Consider the following 24,123-nt stretch of genomic DNA (forward strand, 5'->3'; position numbering starts at 1 on the left):
TGCTTTACAAAATACTCGGTTTAGAACAAGTCGGTCATAAATGTGTCAGACATTTATTTTGGTTACCGCTGAGCAGGTGAGCGAACCACAACATCTGAACTCAGATTTCCTGTTTTCAGTGAGTTGAATACCCAATGTCTGCAGCCGCTTGTTTTCAAAGAAAGAGCAAACAATTATTCATTATTAATTATTCTATTCAGGCTAAGCGGTCTCTGAGTTTAAGCAGGTAGACAAAAGGTCACAAAGTTATGAGAACATAAGAAAATTTGGCTTTTGTCATCAAACGCTTCAGACTCTCATGAGAAAATCTACGTGTATTTTCCAACTTATCTCTTCAGAGCAAAGCATTTCTCGCACAGTGATAAACGGTGCATATTTGGTATGATTGAGTGGTCTGTAAGCAGGGTGAGGGATGTGGCATTCCTCTAGAAAGCTCTCCCATGCCTCTATAAATAATAACACAGATGTAAGATATTGTTAGATGCTACTCCCAATAAGGCATGTCTGTTAAAGTTAATCCGAAGGTCATAAGTTGTTATCTGTTCTGTCACATTAACATGAAATATATACACTTTTCAACCTTCTGTGAAATGTTTTAGGCGTGTATTATGACAGGGTTGTACATGCCAGGTAGAGATTTATGTTATGTTTCTTACATTTTCTTGAATAACGATTCAGTCTTCTCTGCAGTCCTTTAACATCACCAAATCAGAGTCTGGAAGACAGCACATCTAGCTTGTTTTGGATCTGAATTATGAAGTGTGTGAGAGACTGCCATCTTTATAAAGGGCCCCTTGTTTGTTTGCTTGTTTGTCTTTCATGTGCTCCAGGTTGGTGTGGCACATCATTATAAGAACGAGGCCTTACTTGTTCCACGTGGTGAGTAAGCACGTATTACATGAGCTCATGTCTTACCAGGATATACACTCAGCCTGTGATGTTTAGGGAAGGAGTGGTCAGATTTGGAAACTCAGACTCATGACCACGAATCTTCCTCCGCTGACATAGGTCTACTTGCCAAGTACCTAATTACACGAAACCCATATTCAAAACTAACCATTGATGGTTAGTTTATCGCGTTTTTTGACCCGTCAGTGTCATTGAGTTGAAATGCACTACAAAACACAACACATGGATTGTTTAGAAACACCTTTAACAATATGCAGAGAGTATTCGAGTAAACAGTAGATCTAGACTCACCAGACAGGAGGAGAGTTGGAGTCACATGGATATGACTAGGGGGGTCACAGATTTGGATTCTAGGTCATCAGCTGAGCCGTAATTTGTCCTCCCCCCATAACTCACACAAACCGCCCCGCTCTGTCCATCCCTTCAGCTGCTTCTGTCTATTTATCCCTCACTCATAGCCATCCAAAATAGAACCTGTGTAACCTGAAAAATCCCCCTGCCAATCTCCACTAAAAATATCCATGTGATCAAGGACTGGACAGCCCCACATGGCTGCTTTACTTAGTTCAGCGTGACTGATAAAAATGCATTTATTACACTTGTAATTAAAACCTTCATAGTCATAAATAATCATACAAAATGCTTTTTTGACAGCGCGCAACCCCTGCTTTTCTCTTGACCCTGTGTCACCATCAGTTGTCTACCTGAAGGCAATCGGGAGGGTTTTGCATATTGCTGCATCACACGTGTTTGCATAACCCTTCCCATTACGTGCTGATCAAACTGCAACAGCAAACGAGGGAGAGAGAGAGAGAGAGAGAGAGAGAGAGAGAGAGAGAGAGAGAGAGAGAGAGAGAGAGAGAGAGAGACTACTTTATTCACTGCCATCAGGAGGACTATAATTTTATTTTCCAACAGCTGCTTTGTAATTACGGATATAAGAAGTCGTTGACGCGCATTTTGTTATTTATTTATATATTTTTACATCAAGGCAACTTATTGCAATACATAGAGAAAGTGTGTTCTCATCTAGTATGTAACGTGATGCAGTCGTTTCCGTAAATGGTCTTTACTGGATGGCGACAGTTCGGTGGTGCTGAAGCCGCATGAGGGCTGCTCGTGCTTATCACCACAAACGTTTGACTTTACGATTAATCTGAAGGACATCTTTCTGAGGCGTTTTTACTTTTGTACTTTCTGTCAAGTGGCGGGACTGTACGGCAATATCCTTTCCATGCGCTCGACTTCATCCGCAGATACTGCATTTTCCACAGAAGAATGACTTCAGTGTGGAAAAGACTGCAAAGAGTTGGCAAAAAAGCCACCAAATTTCAGTTCGTGGCGTCGTATCAAGAACTTGTTGTGGAATGTACGAAGAAATGGTAAGTTAGGATTTCCTTTCGTATAGCGCTTGTTTCTTAAATACGCAGTGGGGCGGTTCTTCTGTCTGAAACATGACTATGCGGATACAGTGTATACTATTTAATTTATGCGCGGTTCTTTGGTGTGTTTGAGAACTAAACACATAAATGTAACGTTCAGGTAGCGGAATGGTGTTTGAAATACATAGAAGAACGTTCGCACGCACACACACACACGCCTCCACTTCCGCGTCTATCACGCGTGCTGTCAACACTTAAGATATGATCATGGTGCTCGCCTAAGCAGAAAAAGTGAATGCAATACCCAATGCCAATGCTACTGTTTCATTGTTTATTTACCTGACAGCATGACTTATGAGATATTACTGGGTCTGTGTTTTTCTGCATTTGTTTATTATACACGTTTGGCCCCTTTATAAAGTGTATTATGAGAGCTGCAACGCATGCTTCATAAAGTGGATTCCAGTTACATTTATTCATGATTAGATTATTTCAGATCTCTCTTTGATATTGTGTGTCTCAAACAGTTGACACATAGGAAGTGTTTCAAGAGTTACGTATGTCTTCGCATTCATTAGTGACACATGTTTAATGTCTGTTCTAATCTGCAAATGACAGGAAGATCAGAGGGATTCAGTCTGATTGGATTACAAAATGTTTTAATGGTGGGAAAAGATTCTCAGTTCACACTTAGAGTATAAGCCAATCACATAATCACAAAGAACTGGTTCGACTTGGTGTTCTAGGGAGTTTTGTCGATATTGACTATTGGGAAAATTGTCTGAGCATGTCATAGTTTGGAAAACAAGGCAATCTTCGGTTATGCAATAGCTTTTCTTCTGCGTCTTGTACAAAGTGAATCACAGAGTAATTTCTGCCTTTTACTGTAAAGCCATATCTCTGATTTATCTCTGTGATATAAGGCATGAATCATATGCATGTTTTTGCTGGTCCGAATGATCTCTGTCGCTGCAATTCAGAAAATGTTCCTGGGTAGATTTTTCTAATTATAGGCTTCAATTGAACTGTTAAGGGACATAAATATTTACTCTTGAATATAGTTTATTGTTATTTAAAGTTTACATTTGGTTAATAGTAAACCACCAGCATATCATTTTAATTGTTGTTATCTACTTAAACTCTCTGCTGATGGGCAATGTCCTACATTTTGCTTTGTTGCTACATTAAAAGGGAAGTATCCTGCATTTTTGCTGTCCTAAACATGTGTTGTGAAACTTTCTTTAGAAACCGTTATAAAGAGAAGGAATACATTTCAAAGTCGAGAAGACAACTACAGACATCCTTGTATGTTTTGTTGTAAACAAGTCTGATCTCGTATCAGCAACTCACGGGATGAGTTGTGCTACAGCTGTGATTCATTATAACGTTCAAAGTCTATTGATATTACGCCACAGCTGCAGAGGGTGTGAGCAAGAGATATTGAACAGCTGAAGTATGACACTGCAGAGTGTTTTCTGATGGGGTAATATTTGGCCCTCTTGCTATTAGTAGCTGTAACCCGAGTGAAAGCTGGGTCTCTCTTCTCTTTGTGTATCAGATCAGATCCAGCTGTTCTGCGAAACTGGAAATTGACATCTTGGTCATTGGGATTTAAAGTGTTTTTACTTTCTCTAGCATTCAATGAAAATCATTGTGGTATATTCTGTAATAGAACCATCATTTCCTAAAATATAAGCTGCGGTGATTAAAGAGGAACAGTTGTTTGTAAACACCAGTCAGGCTTTGTGGTTTGCAGATCGGAGGCCAACCCCCCCCCCTCTGTTGTTGTGAGTCAGGTCGATCATGTGACCTTTCTTAGTTTCCTCCAATTCTTAAAACAGATGCAGCGTTGCCGTTGATGGCGAGCTGCTTAAATATGTACAATGAGCTCATATATGAAAATGAGTTACCAAATGGCATGCTTATTTAGCCAAAAGCAGAAGTGTATATGTATTTTGCACACTTAGAGTTCCATGAGACGATTTCCATGCATTTGTTTTTAAAGCTTTATTAGTTTATTGGAATTAATTAGTTAGTTGTCATTATAAAGTTCTGACCTCGTTTTAGATACATTAATTTACAGCCATGGAAAAATTAAGAGACCATTTCCATTTTTATTTCATCAGCATTTCTAGATGTAATTTAGTCATTCCAGTTTCAACAAAATCAAACATTGGGAGTGACATTATGTCATCGAACAGCAATGTGAAAGACTGACAGAATGACAAGAATTAGAATTAGAATTTGAAAGTTTTACTTAGTTAATATCGCATATAGGAATTTATAGTCTGTTTAATATTTAACCTGTGTTTCTCTCTCCTTTATCTTACTGTAAATGTGTGCTTCTCAGTGATAATCACTGTGCATGTTTGTGTGTGTGTGTGTGTGTGTGTGTGTGTATGGGGGTCTGTGTGTGTGCATGTGTCTGCGCGTCTCAGACTCCCAACACATTGTGGGTATTTTCGGTATTCTAATAGTTTAGACACACATAAAAAAAGTGTCTTTGTCATTGAGCCAATATTAAAAACAACTTTTGTAACAAGCCACTCAGTCTGTCAATTATTATTATTTTTCAGGCAGCCAGACAAGCTGAGAGTGGTATGGACAAGAAGGAACAGACGCATTTGCTCCAAGGTACCAAGATAAACTATTTTAATCAATAAATGCTTTTGTACAAATATTGTGTTTATAGACAGACATATGTTTAGACCCAGATTTTAAAGTAATAACAAAAGTATTTGTAATTTAGTCCATGACTAGACTGGACTAAATTCAGTAATCCAGTTATTAAAGGGATTATTCACCCAAACATTAAAACATCTGTCATCATTTACTCAGTCTCATGTCATTTTAAACCTGTAGGACTTTCTTTCTTCTGTGGACCACAAAAAAATATATTTTGAAGAATGTTGGTAACTGGCACCCATTCACTCGCATTGCGTTTTGCGTCTAATAGAAGCTAATGGGTGCCAGCGCTGTTCGGTGACCAACTTTCTTTAAAATATCTTCTTTTGTGTTCTGCGGAAGAAAGAAGGTCATGCAGGCTTGAAATGACAAAAGGGTGAGTAAATGATGACAGATTTTTTATTTTTGGGTGAACTATTTTAGCTTTTGTCAGAACAATAAAATGCTAATTAAAAAAATAAAATGATTTATAACAATGTTTTGCCACAGAGATTATTATGACTGTATGTCCTTTATTTTTTAACAGCTTCAAGCATGGCAACCGGGTATTAAGAATCCATACAGAGGAATGGTAGTGTGGCCTGTACCTGAGAATGTAGACATTACTGTCACACTTTACAGGGTAAGACACTTATTGCAAATGAATGATGGGTTTAATGCTTATTATTAATACTTGTTGATACTGCAAGATCGCTAAAAAAAGAAATTCACAGGACCCGCATGCAGATGAGTTTGAAGACAAAGACTGGACATTTGTTATTGAGAATGTGAGTGCCACTATCATATCTAGAGATTAAGTTAAGATGCAGTGAAACTCTTTAAATATTAATTTAGAAAGTTGCATTTTTCATTAGGGGTATTGAACCATTATACGTATACAGATATATTCTCATTTATATCAAAGAACTTACTACATGTGTATAAAAAGAGAAATTAATAGCAAGTAATAGCATAACACTCTTCTCTGGTGTTCAACAGGAGACTGCAAAGGGTAGTCGGAAAGTTCTGGCATCGGTTGATTTGAACATGAAGAAATTTGCCAGTTTAACACACTCTCAGACAGACCTCACCCTCAAAATGAAGCCTCTGTCAGTCAAGGTGGTGGAGGCCACGCTAAAGCTCTCCTTATCCTGTGTATTTCTTAAGGAGGGTAAAGCTACGTGAGTTTTTCCACAGCTGTTGACCTCATCCTCATGAAGCTGACCTTTATTACGCGATGACATCATCCTCACGTTTGCTTAGAAACTAGAGCGCTGTTTTGTTTCAGCATGCAATGTTCCATAATGGGGTTTAATAATGTGAGATGAGACCACAGCAATTTAGTTTTGGAAACCTTATGCATATATTAAGAACATTTTTCATATGAGGATACTCATTGCTTGACTCCGTTCACAAATATTTAGAGCAAGTTTCATCCCAGAAAGTAAAGTGGCTGCTTGCCCATTATACATTTGGGTAGGGCTTCATGTAAAAAAGCATTTTCCAAAAGAATACAGTGGGGTCTCTAAAAAGTTTGAGGTTGTAAGGTTTTGCTGTTTTCTCAGAAAAAGCTGGTAAACCCACTGATCCTTTGAGCTTTCTTCATACGAAGTATTAGGGGTTTCGGGTAATTTATCAAAAGTTAACCTTTTTGTGGTGTATGGGTCCTGTTTTAAATGTTTACTAGGGAAATTATGCGATACATTTTTTTCAACCTCATTTATTTCAGATAATCATTTTCATCATTTTTTAAGACATTTTTTAATAAATGTGATTTAAAGTAGCAATTTGAAGATTTTGGCGACATCTAGCAGTGTAGTTGCGTTATTGTAACCAACGGCTCACCACACCACACCCCTCCCCCTTTCCTTTCAAAGCATTATGGTGGCTGACACAGCACGCGTTTCATGTTTTCACTTCTTTGCCAAAGGTACTTATGAAACACACTCTGTAGAGCAGTTTGTCCGTTTAGGGTTACCGTAGAAACAACTCGGGTCCAAGTAAGGGGACCTGAGGTGTATGTAGATAGAAATAAAAACATAACACTTAATTATGTATGGTCTATATACACCTCTGAAGACATATTTATTTATATTATATTGCATTTCTGTCAATAGATTCTTAAAAAAACTACACACTGGAACACAGAGGAAACCCTGTGTTCTGTCTGTGTTGCCCTATAGCTCTGTTAATTTAGAAAACCGCGGTAATGCTGTGGGTCCTCTAGACCTGCAAACATTGACTGAGTAACAAAAACATTAATACCATGAGAGGATTAAATAGGGGATGACAATGGAAGCAAAATAACAATATAAAATCTTTATGCATGCATGCAATAGTGCATGCTTCCTCTCCAAATTCTGGTGAATTTGTAAACTTTTCTCACTTCTTCATTTTCTGATAATTTTTTTATGGCAGGGACGAGGACATGCAAAGTCTCGCCAGCTTGATGAGCGTAAAACCAACAGATATCGGAAACCTAGATGACTTTAATGAAAGTGATGAAGAAGAGGATAAAAGATCCAGTACTGGGATACATTTAAATACTGCAGTTCCAGGTATTACTAGGGAAATACATACAGTACATATACTGTACATACATATGGGGGTCCAAAAGTCTGGAAAGTTTGTAACATTCTAAAAATCTAATTACACGTATTTTATGTAATTATGAAACAGTTTCCGGCTTTTCAACCCAACAAAAAAAAACCTAAACTTGTTTAAGCACATCCATACATATTCATGTTCCATAGTCTGTTTGCTATAACCTTTCGTTCCAGTTGTAAACTCTTTTACTCAGACCTTGCATGAATCACTGCTAATGCATGTACATTTTTCTTTTACCATAGTTACCGTAACCACATACTTCCTCACATGCTAGAACTTCCCCTTCTCTGTTTCTCACTGTTAGCATCCCACCCTCTCCTTCGATCAACACGTTCCCAAGAAAAGAGATCTGCATCTTTTAAGAGCCCTTCAGCATTAGGTACTTATATTTACATATGCTTTTTCCATACCTCTCTCTCTTTTCTTCCTTACATCATGTCAATCATCAGTCATCTTGACATACTAATCTAAATCTATTAAACCGAATGTATAAATTAAAATTTAAATGGCATTCCTGGATTTTATCTGGAATCTGATATGATGTGGTTTTGCATATGATCACATTCATCCTTAGTCCTTCATTGCTTTGATTTTCATCTTGAATTTTACTGAATTATTTTGCTTTAATTTTAAAAGAAATTCGGTTGTCTTTCATTATTTACTCACCCTCTTCTCAATTGAAATTTGTATGCTTTTTTTTCTTTTGTGTAGAAAATAAGTGCATCAAGGTTTAAAATAACATGGGAATTAATTAACTTATTTTGTTGATGCTATATGTTTTGGCTGTATTTTATAATAATAATTCACAGCACCATTCATCGTATTTTTCTCTTCCCTGAATTCTGCTTATCATTCTTTCGCTTTTTTCTCTCCTTCTCTCTCCATCTCTCATCTTCATCTCCAGTCAGTGGTAAGGAGAGGAATGCTGCTGGTATCCTCTCACGACCAGTGACTGGCACTGTGTGTAACCCTGACCTACCATCACGCCCACCATTACCCACCCCGCCCAGCCAATCCCTCCCCTGCACTGCGGCATCACCTGCTCGCTCCAGACTGCCACGCCCACCACCCCCTGCCCAGCCACAGGCCCCTCCTGAATCCCACACAGACCATAATACTACCGCTTTGCTCCCACCAGCTCTGCCCAAAATCTTCCATCCCTCCCCTGGTTCAGGTACCACGGATAGACGTTATTAAATCACTGGTGGTCATCAAGTTGCTGTACTTTTGGTGGCTTGTCGGCATTCGTATGAAAGTGTTTAGTTGACTCCTATGATAAAAGTGTGTCTGTGTATCTATGTATTTCTCAAACAAAGCGTGAACATAGGTTTTACACCAGTGTAATGTTTCTCCGTCTTTCATGTCTGTATTATATTCAGCTCCTGTGTCTTTTCCAAGAAGACTCTCAGGTTCCGAAAGCGCCTCGGAGGGTCTTGTGACCTCTGACTGTCCTCCGCTCAAACTCCCTCTGGCTTTTCCATCTGATCCCTTTCTCTCTCACTCTTCCTCTCCACCCACTGTTGTCCTAAAAGGTACAAGTCCTGGGCAAAATAGTACTGTATGTCTATTTCAAACCAACGTTTTATTATCTGAAGATTAACTTTTTCATTCTTTTAGGGAAAGTAATTTTCTTTAGAAGTTAAACGTGTTTTGGAGAAGTGATACATAGATCTATTTCCTCTTAGCCTCTCCCTCTCTCTCTCTCTCTCTCTCTCTCTCTCTCTCTCTCTCTCGCTCTCTCTCTCTCGCTCTCTTGTTCTCACTTTTCATGCATTTCTGACTAATCTTCTTTCGTGTGATCTGCATCCTCTTTTTATTGTACTTCTGTCTCAGATTCTTCCTGCAGCCATGTATTTAAGCCCAAGATTGTCCATATGGCCCGACCCGTGTCCCCCACTCCTGTTGCCCTCCTCGAACAAACCTCCACCCTCTGTCCTTCTTCTGGCACAGTGCCAGGTATTGGGAAAGATTGTACATTCATAAATAGCAGAAGCAGTAGTAGAAATGCATATCATTGCTGTCCTTCCGAAACCTTGGATGTCCAAATTCACTATTTTTCATGACAAGGAATAAAAAAGTAGTGAAAACACTATCGTTGAGGTTTCTTTTTTGCAATTTGAGCTAATGAGAATACGAAAAATATATTTGTGGTAGTCTCCCATTCACCGCTATAGAAGTTTACCCAACTATGACAACTATAAACGTGAAAAAGGACACAGTGATTTTTAATATCCTGTTTGTGGCAGGTTTGGTTTCATTTTGACAGCAAGGATATGATTCATTTACTCCTATTCTAAACTTTGCTTCTTTTAAGTCAGTTTGTATTTTCTTCCTTTCTCATTCAGTATCTGCTCAGCTAAATGAACAGAAGATGGGCACTTCACCGGCTCTATTCTGTGGCGCTATTTATGAACCTGTGACCACTGTTCCTTTGCTAAGCACGCCAGATCTTGAAGCTCTGTGCGAAACCTCCAGCCCCTCTAAATTGCTCTACAAGCCATCTCCACCCTCTTCTGCCCTCCTCTCTTACTCCACCAGCAAACCTCTTCCTGCTTCTTCTACCCCATTAATTCTGTCATCATGCACCCCTGCTGTTGACCTGCAAGCTTCAGATTCCTTCACAGCTTCTGCCCGCTGTTCACCTCCGCCTTCTGCTCCCCTGCCAGGTACCAAACAGCTGAAAAAGATGGCGTTAATAAAATATTTATTATTGGCTAGAAATCAACGCTGATCTGCTGATTCAGTTGGATGGACCAAATTTTTACATTCATTTTTTCTCGTAAAACAAAAAGTGTCATTTAAAATAGCTTCTTAAATTGTGTTTTGTGTTTGATTTGGATTTCCTTGTACACAGAGATACCCAGGGAGCTCAATACACTTCCAGAGGAGGATCAAACAAATCCATTTCTTCAGGGTAATTATGTCTGGTATTCTCCATTTATGTTCTTAATGATGTAAATGACCCAAACATGTCCTAATTAAATTGTTTCATCGCATGAGAATAATTTATTTTTCATGATAATTCAGATTTACATTATTCATGATGTTCCACAGATTTAATCACAGAAGGACTGAAGAACTCTGAGCCCAGCATGGAGCAGCATCGGTCACCTCAAACCGTCTGCAGCATTAGCATTTCAGATCAACAACCTCCTTCCTTTGTTTACACTGAAATCAGCACTAAAGGAAAAGAGCCCAGAGCTGTCAGAAGGTGAGCTCATTGTAGACCATGATTTTACTATTTAGATTGGAAATGTAAACGGATAGTTTACCCAGAAAATGTTGTCATCATTTACTCTTCATTTCAAATCTGTTTTGATGTATGTTGGTAACCAAACAAAAGTTGTACCCATTCAGTCCTATTGTACAGATACAAAACTAATGCAAGTTAATGGGTACCGCAGTTGTTTTGTTAACAACGATCTTAAGGGTGATCATCATTTTTGGGTGATCTATCCCTTTAAAGGCCAGTTTTCTGTCATAGTGGTTGCATGGATCTGGTCCAATTGGTGAAGTGAATGTGCTCTATATTGTTGGCTGTGTGACATTGTTAATATATAATCTAATACCTGTATATAATAAAATTATACACTTCCCTGCTTGAGTGCTTTTGCAATGTTTTTGCTTTTGCACATTTTTTTTTAGACATGTGACGTCTAAATGATAAACATAGAGTGTGTTCCTGAAAGATGACAATAAGGGAAGATGCATGATCTTTTAATGGGTATTAAAGAAACCAGCCACTATCAGTTTGCAGAGTGCAGATGTTTAATCTCGCCATGGCTTTTCCTCACCACCGCAACCCTGCATCTATGCCGTTTGTTGTGCCACTAAAATCTCTGTAATGCAATAAGTGCTCTCTAAAGAAAGGCCGCATTTAATCCCACCAAATGCCAAATCCCACCTCGTCCCATATTTTTCCTCCTTTGACACCAAATATCTTTGTCCCCAGTTTTGGGCCTGTTGGCAAACAAGCAGTTGAAGTACAGACTTTGGAAGCATCTGAGGAACTTGACATCGGGACTGTCCCACCTCCACACCCATTCTCTACTCCATCAATGCCACCCATGTCGATGCACTTGAAATCCACTTATACAAAAGACGATCAGGAGGAAAATCTGCAAAAGTTTATTGCAGAGAAACCACCACTGGCTGAGGAAGAGCCAGATTTCCAATCGGAGGCTTTTGATACGGTGTTCACAACCTCACCGCCCTTTAAAGATACAGTTGACAGGCATCTTGGAAAAGAAACACTAGTTTCAAAAGAAATACAGCTCATTAAATCAGAATTGGGGATTGATAGTGAACTTCCAATGGAGACCAGCCTGGTTCAAACCTCATCGATGAATGATAATAACTTAGTAAAGCACCAAGAAAAAGCACAAGCAGAATCAATTGAAGTCGAATTGAAAGAGGAACCAACCAGACAGAATGTGGAGGATGATATGCTTTGCGCATACCTCAACAAGTCAGATGAGGATAAAATTATGAAACACATGGCATCGACTATGGTTATTCCAACAGAGCAAGAAATCCCCAACATTTCACCAAGCACAGCGCCTCAACAGCAAGAACCTGAAGTTGAGAAATGTTCTCCAGGCGAAGAGAAGCGGGTGGAAGAAATCCCTGCATCCATGTGGGTGGAAGATGTCCCTGTATCCCAAAATGATCATCTGGAAAATATTCTAGTGATAGAGGAAAAGTGAGTATGGAGCAGCCTTCAGACTATCCCACAGCAAATCTTTAACTCTCCGTGGCTGTTTCTGTGTCACCCTCTTTCATTTTCCTGTCTCAATAAACTCATATCTATTCCACAGAGAAGCTAATTTGAATAGTTGCACATATCAACTTTCAGTTTATGGTTAAGGAACATTAACAGGCTCTTTTATAGATAACATATTATAACTGTTCGATATAAGCAGCATACAGATATATAATTATAATTACATCACCCACATCATTCTTCAGAAATCTATGGATGAATGTTATTGAATGGGGAAATATTGAGTGGATGAGGTCTTCCAAAAGCCAAAAAAACACATATGACCAGTAGGCAGTATAACCCTTAAAAACAATATCTTCTTTTGTGTTCTGCAGAGGAAGGAAAGTCAAACAGGTTTGAAATTAAATGTGTATGAATAAATAAGGAAAATAGGAAATCTTTTTATCAGTAACAAAAAATACAAGAACATTAATATATGAAAGCATTAAAGGGATATTAGGCTACATCTTCATTTCTGACTTTTATGTCTTTTTCAATCTATAACCAAGTTCTTTCTTTCCTACTTTTCTCTTCCCTGTTTTTCACTCAGTAAAACTGAAATGGATTTGACTCAGGGTGTCCCTCCAGCATCTGAAGGACCCAGCATCAACAAGATCAAGGATACTGCCCCTCTGACTTTTGATCTCTCTAAACAACATGCTTCAATTCATCTCCAAAACCTGCAGTTCAATGAATCCACCTCAGAACAAACTACAGCAGTTAGTGAACCTGAAAAAGACGAGTCGATGGTAGATGAGACTGACAGTACAGCGTCAACACTGAAGGGTACCGAGTCCATCTCACTTGTCCAAGCAGAGGTTCCCATCTGGAGTGTTCTGGAAGAGAAAGTGAAAGATCTGGAGAATCAAGCAAGAAAAGAGGAAATACACAAGCACAAAAAACTACATGAGAGACCAACAAAAGATGTAACTGAAGTGACCTCAACAGAGAATTTAGATGCAGGGTAAGTGCGTTGTGGGAAAGAAAAGTTTGGCAGATAAATACCTAAGTACAACTGTAACTGACCAGTTCTGAACAATCTCTAATGTCTACTCATAGCCAGCCCTTGATTCTCATATTTGTGTCTCTTTGAATATTATCTAAATAAGAGAGCGAGTTTGTGTTTGGTAAGGTAAAGGTAAACCAATTATGATACGATATCCCTTACAGAAAATAAGTATTTTCAAGTGTGCTTTTAGCTGGAGGTTTTAGTAAAAAAAAAATAGAAATCTGAAAATATTTGTCAGCTCGCGTCACTCAGGTAAAATATTTTTTTCCCGCGAGTAATAAAGATCAAGGTTTGGTGTGAACACAGCATAAAGTAGTTGAGTACTTCTCCTTTACTGGTTTTACATTTAAAGCATACTTAGAGAGTATGGGCCTACTTTTACCAATTACAAAATGGGCTATTTTAGCCTCAAGAAGTATTGAAACAGTACACTTAATGGTATACTAATAGGACATTGATACTTAATTAAATTAATTTGAAGTATACTTAATTTGTAAGGGCTGATATGATATTTTGTATGTAAAATTGTGCTGATTCTGGCTTCATATTTTTAACTGTAATAGCAGGTAAATTACAGTGAATTAGGGTTCATGACTGCATGTTTGAGCAATACTAAAACAAGGTAGGTGAAATATTTTAACAAACCCCTTCATTGCCTCACAGTGAAAACAAAGCAGTTCATGAAATCAACGATGAGCTAAGACAACCGGAAGTCATTTTAGAAGAACCCATATCCCAGCCAAATCCTTCCATTGATCTTAAACCAAAACCAACTGAAACCGTTGAGGAGAAGAAACAAAAGGTTAATGTGAAAGTCAGTGTAGCAGTCCGCTTAAGACCTTCACTGCCTGAGATCTCACCTGCTCAAAAGGACAACAGGACGTCACTGCATCTGGAGGCTCTTACTCCATTGACCTCAAACCCGCCTCTGGATGTTGAGTCGGACGCAAGGGATTTAAAGACACAAGGCACATTTGAAACAGAGAATCTCTTATGGGCCACTTTAGAGGAGAAGGCAAAACAGGAAGAGGAAGAAGAAGTTACCACTGCAAAGACAATGCCAGACAAAGGGATCTTGGATGGAGGGTAAGTGGGTGAGGTTTTTTTACCTCATTGCATGATGTATCGTGTGGAGTGCGGACTATCTGGACTTGCATGGGTTTGTCCATAACTACTGTATAATGGCACTTTTATACTACGTCTATGATCACACTACATAATTGTTGAATAAGAACTGAGAAACTATTTATTTATCAAGCCTGAAAAAAGTATTGTTGTGACTTAAACTTTTTGGTCTATGACAGCCAACTTGAACAAGAAACCACAAAAACCAAGCAAGAGGAACCAGAATATTCTTTTGCCTCATCTTTTTCACATCACAAACAAGATAAAAATGATACCAGAGAAATAGAACCTGAGATTTTAGTCCACACAACTGAAGAAGAGAAGATCACAGAGATTGAGAAGTCAAAGGATAAGGTGATGCTGCAAACTGACAGGGAGACTATTCGGACCACTGAAGATGAACAAAAAGCAGAAGATGTTGGTCTGGAGACTGAAGGTGACGGTTTAGGGAAAGAGACTGAACTTGAACTTGGACTTGAGCTTGATGTAGGAACCGACAGCAACTTAGAGGAAAACGATTCTGAACAGCAAGATGTTTCGGGAGGAATCATTAGGGGGATTTTTGGTGTTCTGTACAAAGGGTAAGTGTGGGATGGATCTGAGACTTTTGCCTCAGCTCTTGCATGGCTATAATTTCAGTTTTTTTAAACACTGGTTGTTCTTGGCTGTTGTTGTGATACTTATTGTGCATTTACAAGGAAGCCTGCACATCAATGTTGTATAGATGTTCTTTTGTTATCATATGTAATTGTTGTATATACTGTCATCTTGTTTCTGAAACAAGATGCATGAATAAGGAACGCTTGCTTTTTGGCTGGTGATTTTCAAGTTTAAATCATTTGTTCCCCATGGTGTTATGTAATTGTGTCATTTAAATGTCCTAATCCTTTAGTTATGAGACCATGGCATCTATACTTCAGCAACCAAGTTCAGCAGAAACAGATGTACAAGATGACGCACTTGTGGACAATCTAGATGAAAATGTGGTTGCAATTTTCCCACCTGAGCCCTTTTGTGACAGAAAAGAGTATCAGTCTGACAGCGATTCGAAAGAAGATCTTACTAAAGATACAATACCGATACAGGACATTAGGGAAATAGAGCCTTTGGGTATGAGTCTAGTGGAGTGCCTGAAGCTGGCTGCTAGAGAAACTCAAAGCGGAGAATCTGTAGATTTTGAAGCCGAGGGCAAAAGAAGCACCAAGAATCAATCCCATATCTTGACTCCGCTAGGAGACAGACGAAATTGGAAGGAGGAAGTGAAGACTGAATTGGAATTTGAATCACATGTGGAGAAAGATGAAGATCAACTTATAACAACACAAGGCAATGTAACTCCTAAAGAAAATATCCAAAGCATTATCTATGTGGAAATAGATCCTGTGCTGAAAGAAGTAGACATTAAGGAAATAGCAATAGGTGAAAGTCCAGACAAAAACAAATGTGATGAGCGTCCGCCCAGTAAAACTGCCAGAGACCAGACGAATTCTGGCAAGACAAAAGCAGCAGATTTAATGCCTTTGGCACTGGAGGAGGCTTTACAGGAGGAGCTGGAATTCGAAGTAGGTCAGGAAGACTTAGGGACGGTGTGGCTTGCTGAGCTGTATATGGATGGAGGGTAAGTGCATGGGACATCCCATGATTGTTGAGAAATGAACAGCTTGATTTCGGCATTGCACTGGATTGTGGACTGTCTGGGCGTTCTGGTCGTATTACATTGTTGTTGTTTTTTTTGTGATTGGGCTGTGGTGTCTTTGTGTTCGATGCAAATGCATTTGTGTTTAATTGATGCACTATAATGTTTATGTGAAAGCATAATGTCATTCATTTTATGTTGTGTGGTCCGTAGGAGATTGAGATTCAGAATATTGTGCAAGCCCATAATATAAAGTGGGATTTTGTGGTGGCTTTCGTGTATAATCGCTATGTTTGCACTTTTGGATTGTTTGATTTTTGGAGTCTCTGTGGTTTTTAAAATGCACTAAACAGCATTTTAGCAGTTTGTGTATTGTGGAATTCCTGCTGCGGGCTTGCAAAAAGAACATTATTAAAAAATGTTACATGGTGTCTATGGTCTAACTGCTACGCAATTGTGCTTTCTGATTCGTCCTTTCTTTTATACTTAATTGCATTTTAACTGAAATATTTTGGCAGGCAGTGCAACATTTTGAAATCATTTTCTGGTGTTTAATTTCTCACAGACTGCAGGAACCCATAATATCTCCAATATCACAAACAAGAGAATTTAAGGGCATACAGATGCCGCAACCACCTCAGACTGCCTTGTCAACAGAACCACAACAAGACATCGTATCCATGCATACTACTTTAAAAAGCCCAAGCGAACTTGTCCCGCGCTGTAAAGACGAGAGTATGCAGTCAGCACCCCCGGTGCCTTTGCAGGAAGTCGGCCCTGTTATAAATCAAGATACTGTTTCCACAGCTGCTAACAGGCATGCGGTTGCCCCACAAAGCACTGAAAAGGGAACAGCTCCTTTACATTTACACAAAGTGACAGCAGCTGTAAAAACTGATGAGATATACAAGGATGTTGCAGAAGAGACGAGGGAAAGTAACATGTCACCGTTAGAGGGCGCTGTTGCAGACGGCACACATATGAACGTCACTTCAACAATTGAGATGGAAAAAGAGAGTTGCCCTGTCATCGCCATGGCAATAACTCTTTCAGAGAGCATTCTTGTAACACCTGAAGATATAAATATCGATGAGAATGTTGTTTCTGGAAAGGACGTTTCCCCAAGGAGCTCTGTGGTTCCATGGCCCCTACCTTCTCCTAAATTTGAAAGACATCATGAGACTGTAAAAGCCACGGAGCTCTTAAAAGATACAGAAAGTTCTTGTCCAAGGGATGACGATCCTTCCGAGGAGAGCGTTCTTTTAGCAAAAATTTTTGAAATGTCAGAAGAGGACACCCCACAACCTCCAGCTCTACGCACTAAAAAACGTTTGATACCCAGCAAGTTGGACTTTGACGTTCCTCCCTCCCCCCCCTTGAAACTGAAGACCAGCAATAAGTCAACTGATCATGAGATACTGCCAGATGTAGATCAGGACGTCTGTAGCAAGACAGAGATCTCTGGAGATGAAGAGATTTCTTTAGAGCAGATCACAGTTACATGCAATGAGAAGACAGATACGGGTCAGTCTCAGACTTCCTCAGTGTTACTTGAGATCTGTAGGACTACAGATGCTGGGTCAGATGATAGCCAAAAAGAACCAAATGATTCGGATGTTGTTTTAAATGAAAATACTCAATCAAACGAGAAAGAACAAGGTGAACCATTGAAATGTATGACAGTGGAGTGCCAAGATTCAGCAGATGTTATACCTACAAAACAGAAGACTGAATGTTTATTCTCAGAAACAACAGCTGAACCTGAGAAAATGGAAGAGACAGAATTAGGTTTTGATGAAAGTGAAGAAACAGAACAGGAGAGCCCATCTCCAATGCAAAATAAATTGTAAGTTTTGAGTGGCACGTAAAGAAATTTAGAGTTCATTTGCAAAAACAAACTTATAAAAAACATAAGTTTTTACTTATGTTTTGTATTGTGTTATCATGTTTTTATTGTGTTGGTTAGCTGTATTTTTGAGTTATTATTACTTAGTCAAAACAACCCCACTGCAGTTTGACTGATGTTAAATGTAATTCACAATATAAAATAAAATTTTCTAAATCATGTTTTTGCAATTGGACTTTTCAAATTCAGCTTTATTTTTGCATATTTAGTCTTGATGGGAATTTATTAAAAGTTTGCCTAAAAATGTACACATGTGTGTCCACAAATTTAGATACATAAGTTATAAAGTATATTTAATAATTGCATGTCTTTACATTAAGCTGTAGAAGGGTCTGATAGAGCCTGTTAGATATTTATTTTATAACCAAGGGGAACAAACATATCAATAAGGAACTGAATATTTATAATAAAAGCGCTGAAATTGTAACTTCATTCTTTTGACAGGTCTGATTCACCTCAGGAAACGGAATCCCATATTATGACCCCAGAAGCTAAAAGCGAGACTCCATCTAAGAGCCCAGAACGCGTGCATGTGAACGGCCAGACCACTCTAGACACATCCAAAGAACTTTCGGCTCAAAAGCGGATCAAAAGGAAAATTCCAGCACCGGTGGACCTCACAGGAGTAAAGGCACCTGCTTGGGAAGTGAGTGTTTCTCTTGATTTTGTCCTTTAGAGGTGGTATTTTAGCAAACTTAAATCTGTTTTTTTACACAGTTTGCCAATCCACTGCCCAGTCCTGGTCTGGTGAACTCCAGTCTGTCTTTGTTGGAATGGTGTCAGGAGATCACTAAGAACTATAAGGGAATTAAAATTACAAACTTCAGCACCTCCTGGCGTAACGGCCTCGGGTTCTGTGCTATTCTGCATCACTTCAACCCTGAACTAATGTGAGATTTGATTCATGTCTTTTTTCCCTTGTTCAATGCTGATTCTCTGTAAACCAGTATGATTCATTTTATTATTCAACTGACATAAAATGATCAAAATTTTCAATGTTCAATTGAGTTTCAGTTTCTTCAGTTGAAAAAAATTATAATCATAATACTAATATAATTAAAATAATGTATGAAATTAATACAAAATTAAAATATTTGCAATATCTCTCAAATGCAAATGTTCTCATGTTTGTTGATTTATGATAGTAAATTAATCATTTAAGTATCAAACTACTTAAAAATTCAATGACAAAAGTATACATACAAGAATAAAACACTGCAAGAAATATATATTTTCTTTATCTGACCTGTTTATTGTTTTTTCAGTGACTTTGCTACATTAGAGCCTCACAACATAAAGCAAAACAACAAAAACGTAAGTTGGGTTTTCATCAGTTCACAATACGTAAGTTATTTTTTAGATGTTGTGTGAACATAAATCATGCCTGCATCCTGCACCTCCTTTAGGCATTCGATGGTTTTGCATCACTGGGAATCTCCCGTCTCCTGGAGCCTTCGGACATGGTGCTCCTCTCCGTCCCAGATCGATTGATCGTCATGACTTACCTGTGCCAAATTCGCACACACTTTACTGGGCAGGAACTGAGCGTGCTGCAGATCGAACAGAACAACAGTCAATCCAGCTATGCCGTGGCTGAACCCAACCATGGGCCGGATGTGCACGTGGCAGCTAAATTCTGTGCCGAAAGGCTGCAAGCTGGAGCTCTGTCTGGAGAGAGTAACAACAGGGATCGGCAGGGAGAGGATGAAACAGATACTGTGGCAAAGCCTAACGGAAGTCTCGTTCCTCCACCCCGGACTAAGCGTTCAGAAAGGGTGGATGAGAAGGGTATTAAGGAGGCATCAGAGAGGCAAACAGAGGCGGGTGAAGGTCTGCATACTCCAGTGGCCCCTCCTCGGTCGAACGCGGCGGGTTCTAAATCAGGCTTGTCGCACATACGAGACGCAGATCTGGTCAAGAAACGCCGCTCACGGATAAGGAGTGAATCCGTAGATGAGCCAGATTCAAAAGAGGTAAGGGATGCTAAAAAGTATTTTTTGACCTACTTTGCCTTGTGTATAAATTCTAATAAACTGATTACAACAGGAAAAATATTTGGTATGTTTTTAAATGCAATAAATATTCTTTTAAAACAAGTTATATTAAGTACATTTAACATGCTTTAAGGATGTTTAGGTATTATTTATGGACAGTGATAAGATTACTACCTTTTATTGTGTTTTACATTCAAATTTTCTAAACATTAGACATTAGATCACCTCAAGCCACGGCTTCAGCCTACACCTTTTCGGTTACCATCTTTGTTTGTAATGAATTTTCTCTACATATATTTTGTCCTATGTTTTAGTAACCGAATATACCTTCATTCATTCAAAATGTTCATAATGATGTAATTTTTGTTAATTGTAGACAGGTAAAGGTGAGCCGACAGATGAAGGTACAAATGGCTGGACAGCTGCCAGAGAAAGTGCTGGTAATGTCATACACAACTGCGGAAACTTAAGAGACCATCTAAATTTTCATTTAATCACCATTTCTAGATGTATTGTGGGGTGTCCATTGTCTGTTGAATTTCAACAAAATCAAACCTCAGGAGTAAAATAGTCACCCAACAGCAATGTGAAAGACTGACAAAATGACAAAACTCAAAACTGTGATAAAATACAGGTTAACACATAATTCTTCTTTTTGAACTTCCTAAATACATGTACAAATTTTACTGTTGTATTGCTTTAAAGTAAATATGAACGTCTTTGCATTATTTGAGGTCTGAAAAAATACAGAGCTATTTTGACCTGTTTTTCATTTAGCAAATAAATGCAAATAGAAAAAATATTTTTATTTGAAACATGGGAGGAATATTGTTAATAGTTTACCAAATGAAACCAAAATGATAATTTTACATAAACACACACCTCTGAATAGTAAATTCAGAAATGCAGAAAATAATTTTGAAATGGTCTCTTAACTTTTTCCGTGGCTGTATGTTCTTACTGTATCAACAAACATTATTTTTGGATTTTGAAACCGCTTTGGTCTTACTCTCTGTTTTAGCATTAAATAACTAATTTTATACTCCCCTAATCTTATACTCCCCTAATGTTTTCTCAATTTAAAATGCAGAATCCCACGAAACAACCAAGGATGGTAAACCAGCAGAGAAAGAGACAATGGTCAGTATGACTTCAATACTTTACGGTGTATAAATGACAAAAGTATCCAATGTTAGGTCTATAATTAAAGGAAATAGTTGTGTTCGCAATATTGAAATGAAAATGTCTGTTGGCACATCATTACTCTCCAATCCTGATGCATGAGCTTTTGCCATCCCATGATTAGTTCTCATCATTAAATCAAGCCTTTCCTTTTCTCACTGTTTCCTTTTCATGTTTTGTTCTCTGTTCTGTTCTGTTACCTTTGTGTTTCATTGTTTGTCTGTCATCTCTATTTGTCTTTGTCAATGTCACTCTTTCACTATTCTTTTTAAACATCTGTTCGTCATCATCTACATCACACATTTTCTTTCTTTCTTTTTTTCTTTCTTTCTTTCTTTCTTTCTTTCTTTCTTTCTTTCTTTCTTTCTTTCTTTCTGTCTTTCTGTTTCTCTGTTGCTCTCTTGTCTGGTTTTATGTACGTCTTCCTGTGGTACTTCCTGGCTAGCGCCTGCAGGACACCAATCAGTATGTAATGAGTGAACTTCAAGCCCTGGAAACAGAACAGAAGCACATAGACAGCAGAGCTGCCATCGCAGAGAAGAGGCTCAGGAAACTCATGGAGACGGGTAAGACTATTACGATGAGAAAACAGAGAAAAAAATCTTTGTTTAATGTTAAACTCTTCTTGAGTCTGCAAGAACCATAACAGTTTTGTTTTCGAGCATCGGAAGAGAATCATGAATCAGTACATTTTTGCTCTTGTTTCTTGCAAACTAATTAAATTCACCCCGTACACATCACGTTATTTGTTAAAATAGGAAGCGATAAAGATGAAGAAGAGAAGCTGATTCAAGAATGGTTCACTCTGGTCAACAAGAAGAACGCTTTGATCAGAAGACAAGACCATCTGGAGCTACTGTATGTTCCCTTGATGCTATTGGTCACATTTAACCCAAATGAAAGTCTTTAAGAGATATTCAGTATGTTATATGTTTTCTGTACAGGCAAGAAGAGCAGGATTTAGAAAGAAGATTTGAACTGCTTAACCGAGAGCTCAGAGCTATGATGGCTACCGAAGGTGAGCTGCTGCTATCAAAGCTGGTCAGTTTTCACTTTATTTGGGAACATCACTTACATTATTTATCCATCATTTTAATCCATCAGACTGGCAGAAGACACAGGCCCAGCAGCACAGAGAACAGTTACTGCTGCAAGAGCTGGTTTCTCTGGTCAATAAGCGCGATGAGCTGGTTAGAGACATGGATGCCAAAGAGAGAGGGTGAGTCTGGCCTTAACAGTAGTGGTGCATTGTATAAATTAGTTAACTACCAATAAATGTGCTTACTGGATAGTTCACCCAAAACTGAAAATTCTGTAATAATTTACTGTCATTTTAGGGCTGTATGACTTTCTTTCTTCTGCAGAACACAAAAGAAGATATTTTAAAGAATTTTGTTAACCGAACAACGGCGGTACCCATTCAGTTGCATTGGTTTTGTGTCCACACAATAGAATGGGTACCACAGTTGTTGGATTACCAACATTTTTCAAAATAACTTATTTTGTGTTCTGCAGTAAAAAGATCAGATAAAAAGTTAGAAGTTTGAAATGAAAAAAATTACATGTTTCTCCACATAACCAATTCAAACATTCAGACAAATGCTTTCAGATCAAAAGGTTTTTAAGATCATGAAAAATGTGTCAAATGACCTCAGACTTTTGAACTGTTGACACAACAGACACAAACTCTTACTTTGTTTGTGCGCAGGGCTGTGGAGGAAGACGAGAGACTGGAACGAGGTCTAGAAGAAAGAAGGAGAAAACACAGCAATAAGGAAAAGTGTGTTCTTCAATAAATGCACAAACTACAATTTATAACAAAACTGTGGCTCACTGCTTCACAAACTGCACACGGAGGACTACTTTTTGACTTTTAAATCTTTCAATACACCAGAACATGAGTGTGCCTTGTTTTAACTTTTAAAGACTTTCTGCTTGAAGATGTTGTGGGATAGGCTTTCACGTTCATGAGCATTTGTCTTGAGGATGGAATGCTCATTGAAGATCATCAGTGAAGTTTTTTTGTGTGTTTGTTATAACGTTTTGTTATATAAGCAATATTACTTGAAATCTGAAGCGATGTCTTGCCTTCACCAATATACAAATGCCCCTGGCACACATGAATGTTTGCAGGCAGGATCCTTGCACATAGGAATCGATAAAGAAAGGAGAAGAAGTCCTGCACATTGCTGAAACTGGCAAGAAACTCGGAATATGTCATTTTTGGTCATGTCACCTTTGTCGGGCATTGTTTTGCTGGAATTTCCAAAATGTTGCTTGATTAACCTTTCCTCCTTAAAATATATTGAAAATATATGATCTCTACTCAGTTTCCTTTATTTTAAGGTGGGACAGTTAAATAATTTGACACTTTCTAAGAGATATTGGAAAGACAAAGAGGCTCTTTACTGTTTCTCTACATTATTTATTTCTCAATGTTTCCAGGTAAAATGTTTATGTTGGTCATTGTATTCTATTACCTGCAAATTGAATTTTCTGATGTGGTTTATCAGACAGTATCTGCAAAGATGTTATGTCCAGTTTCTCTAAATGAATTTATTCATATTATTTTGCATTGCAGTGCCTTTATTAAGGGTTTAATACCTTTTGACAATGGGCTTTTTATATAGCAAAGCCGTTCTTTATTTTCGTTTTAAAACCTAAAACTTACAAGAATGAAATTATTTATAGGTTATTTTATAGATACACAAAAAGTATTTTGTCTCTGTGTAATCCTTTTGATATTGAAAGTGTTATTCATTCCTGTTTTAAGATATGGGATGTTAATTCAATAAAGTTTGAGGCTGTTTGAAGCGTTTACGCATTGATTGTATACATACTCTTTTATGCATTAAAACCTTTTACATTTTACCTACATAACTACTGAAATGTGTACTAAAACTGCATAGAAATGTTTCAAAGAGTTTTGGAGGTGGGCATTGGGTAT

The 24,123-nt window shown here is 38.2% G+C and overlaps 1 protein-coding gene across 8 annotated transcripts; it reads left to right on the forward strand.

Moving 5' to 3' along the window:
* Window positions 1–1,961: 1,961 nt before the first annotated feature.
* Window positions 1,962–24,056, forward strand: ehbp1l1b (EH domain binding protein 1-like 1b). Of its 8 annotated transcripts, none has more exons than XM_079448552.1 (27): window positions 1,962–2,291; window positions 4,868–4,925; window positions 5,503–5,598; window positions 5,690–5,743; window positions 5,955–6,136; window positions 7,374–7,513; window positions 7,867–7,941; window positions 9,396–9,518; window positions 10,417–10,476; window positions 10,617–10,773; window positions 11,515–12,264; window positions 12,875–13,288; window positions 13,997–14,419; window positions 14,638–15,039; window positions 15,351–16,076; window positions 16,660–17,940; window positions 18,445–18,646; window positions 18,718–18,890; window positions 19,266–19,314; window positions 19,407–19,973; window positions 20,371–20,434; window positions 21,085–21,134; window positions 21,622–21,742; window positions 21,935–22,034; window positions 22,121–22,194; window positions 22,281–22,395; window positions 22,885–24,056. In XM_079448552.1, the coding sequence occupies exons 1-27, from the start codon at window positions 2,188–2,190 to the stop codon at window positions 22,970–22,972; spliced, it is 6,648 nt and encodes a 2,215-aa protein (XP_079304678.1). In that variant the 5' UTR covers window positions 1,962–2,187; the 3' UTR covers window positions 22,973–24,056. The 8 variants fall into 8 exon arrangements, with proteins under 8 accessions (XP_079304678.1, XP_079304679.1, XP_079304682.1 ...); XM_079448553.1 differs by having other exon boundaries at window positions 21,631–21,742; XM_079448556.1 differs by lacking the exon at window positions 15,351–16,076.
* Window positions 24,057–24,123: the final 67 nt, after the last annotated feature.

This window comes from Barbatula barbatula, assembly GCF_947034865.1.
Source record: "Barbatula barbatula genome assembly, chromosome: 24".
Classification (NCBI taxonomy): Eukaryota; Metazoa; Chordata; class Actinopteri; order Cypriniformes; family Nemacheilidae; genus Barbatula; species Barbatula barbatula.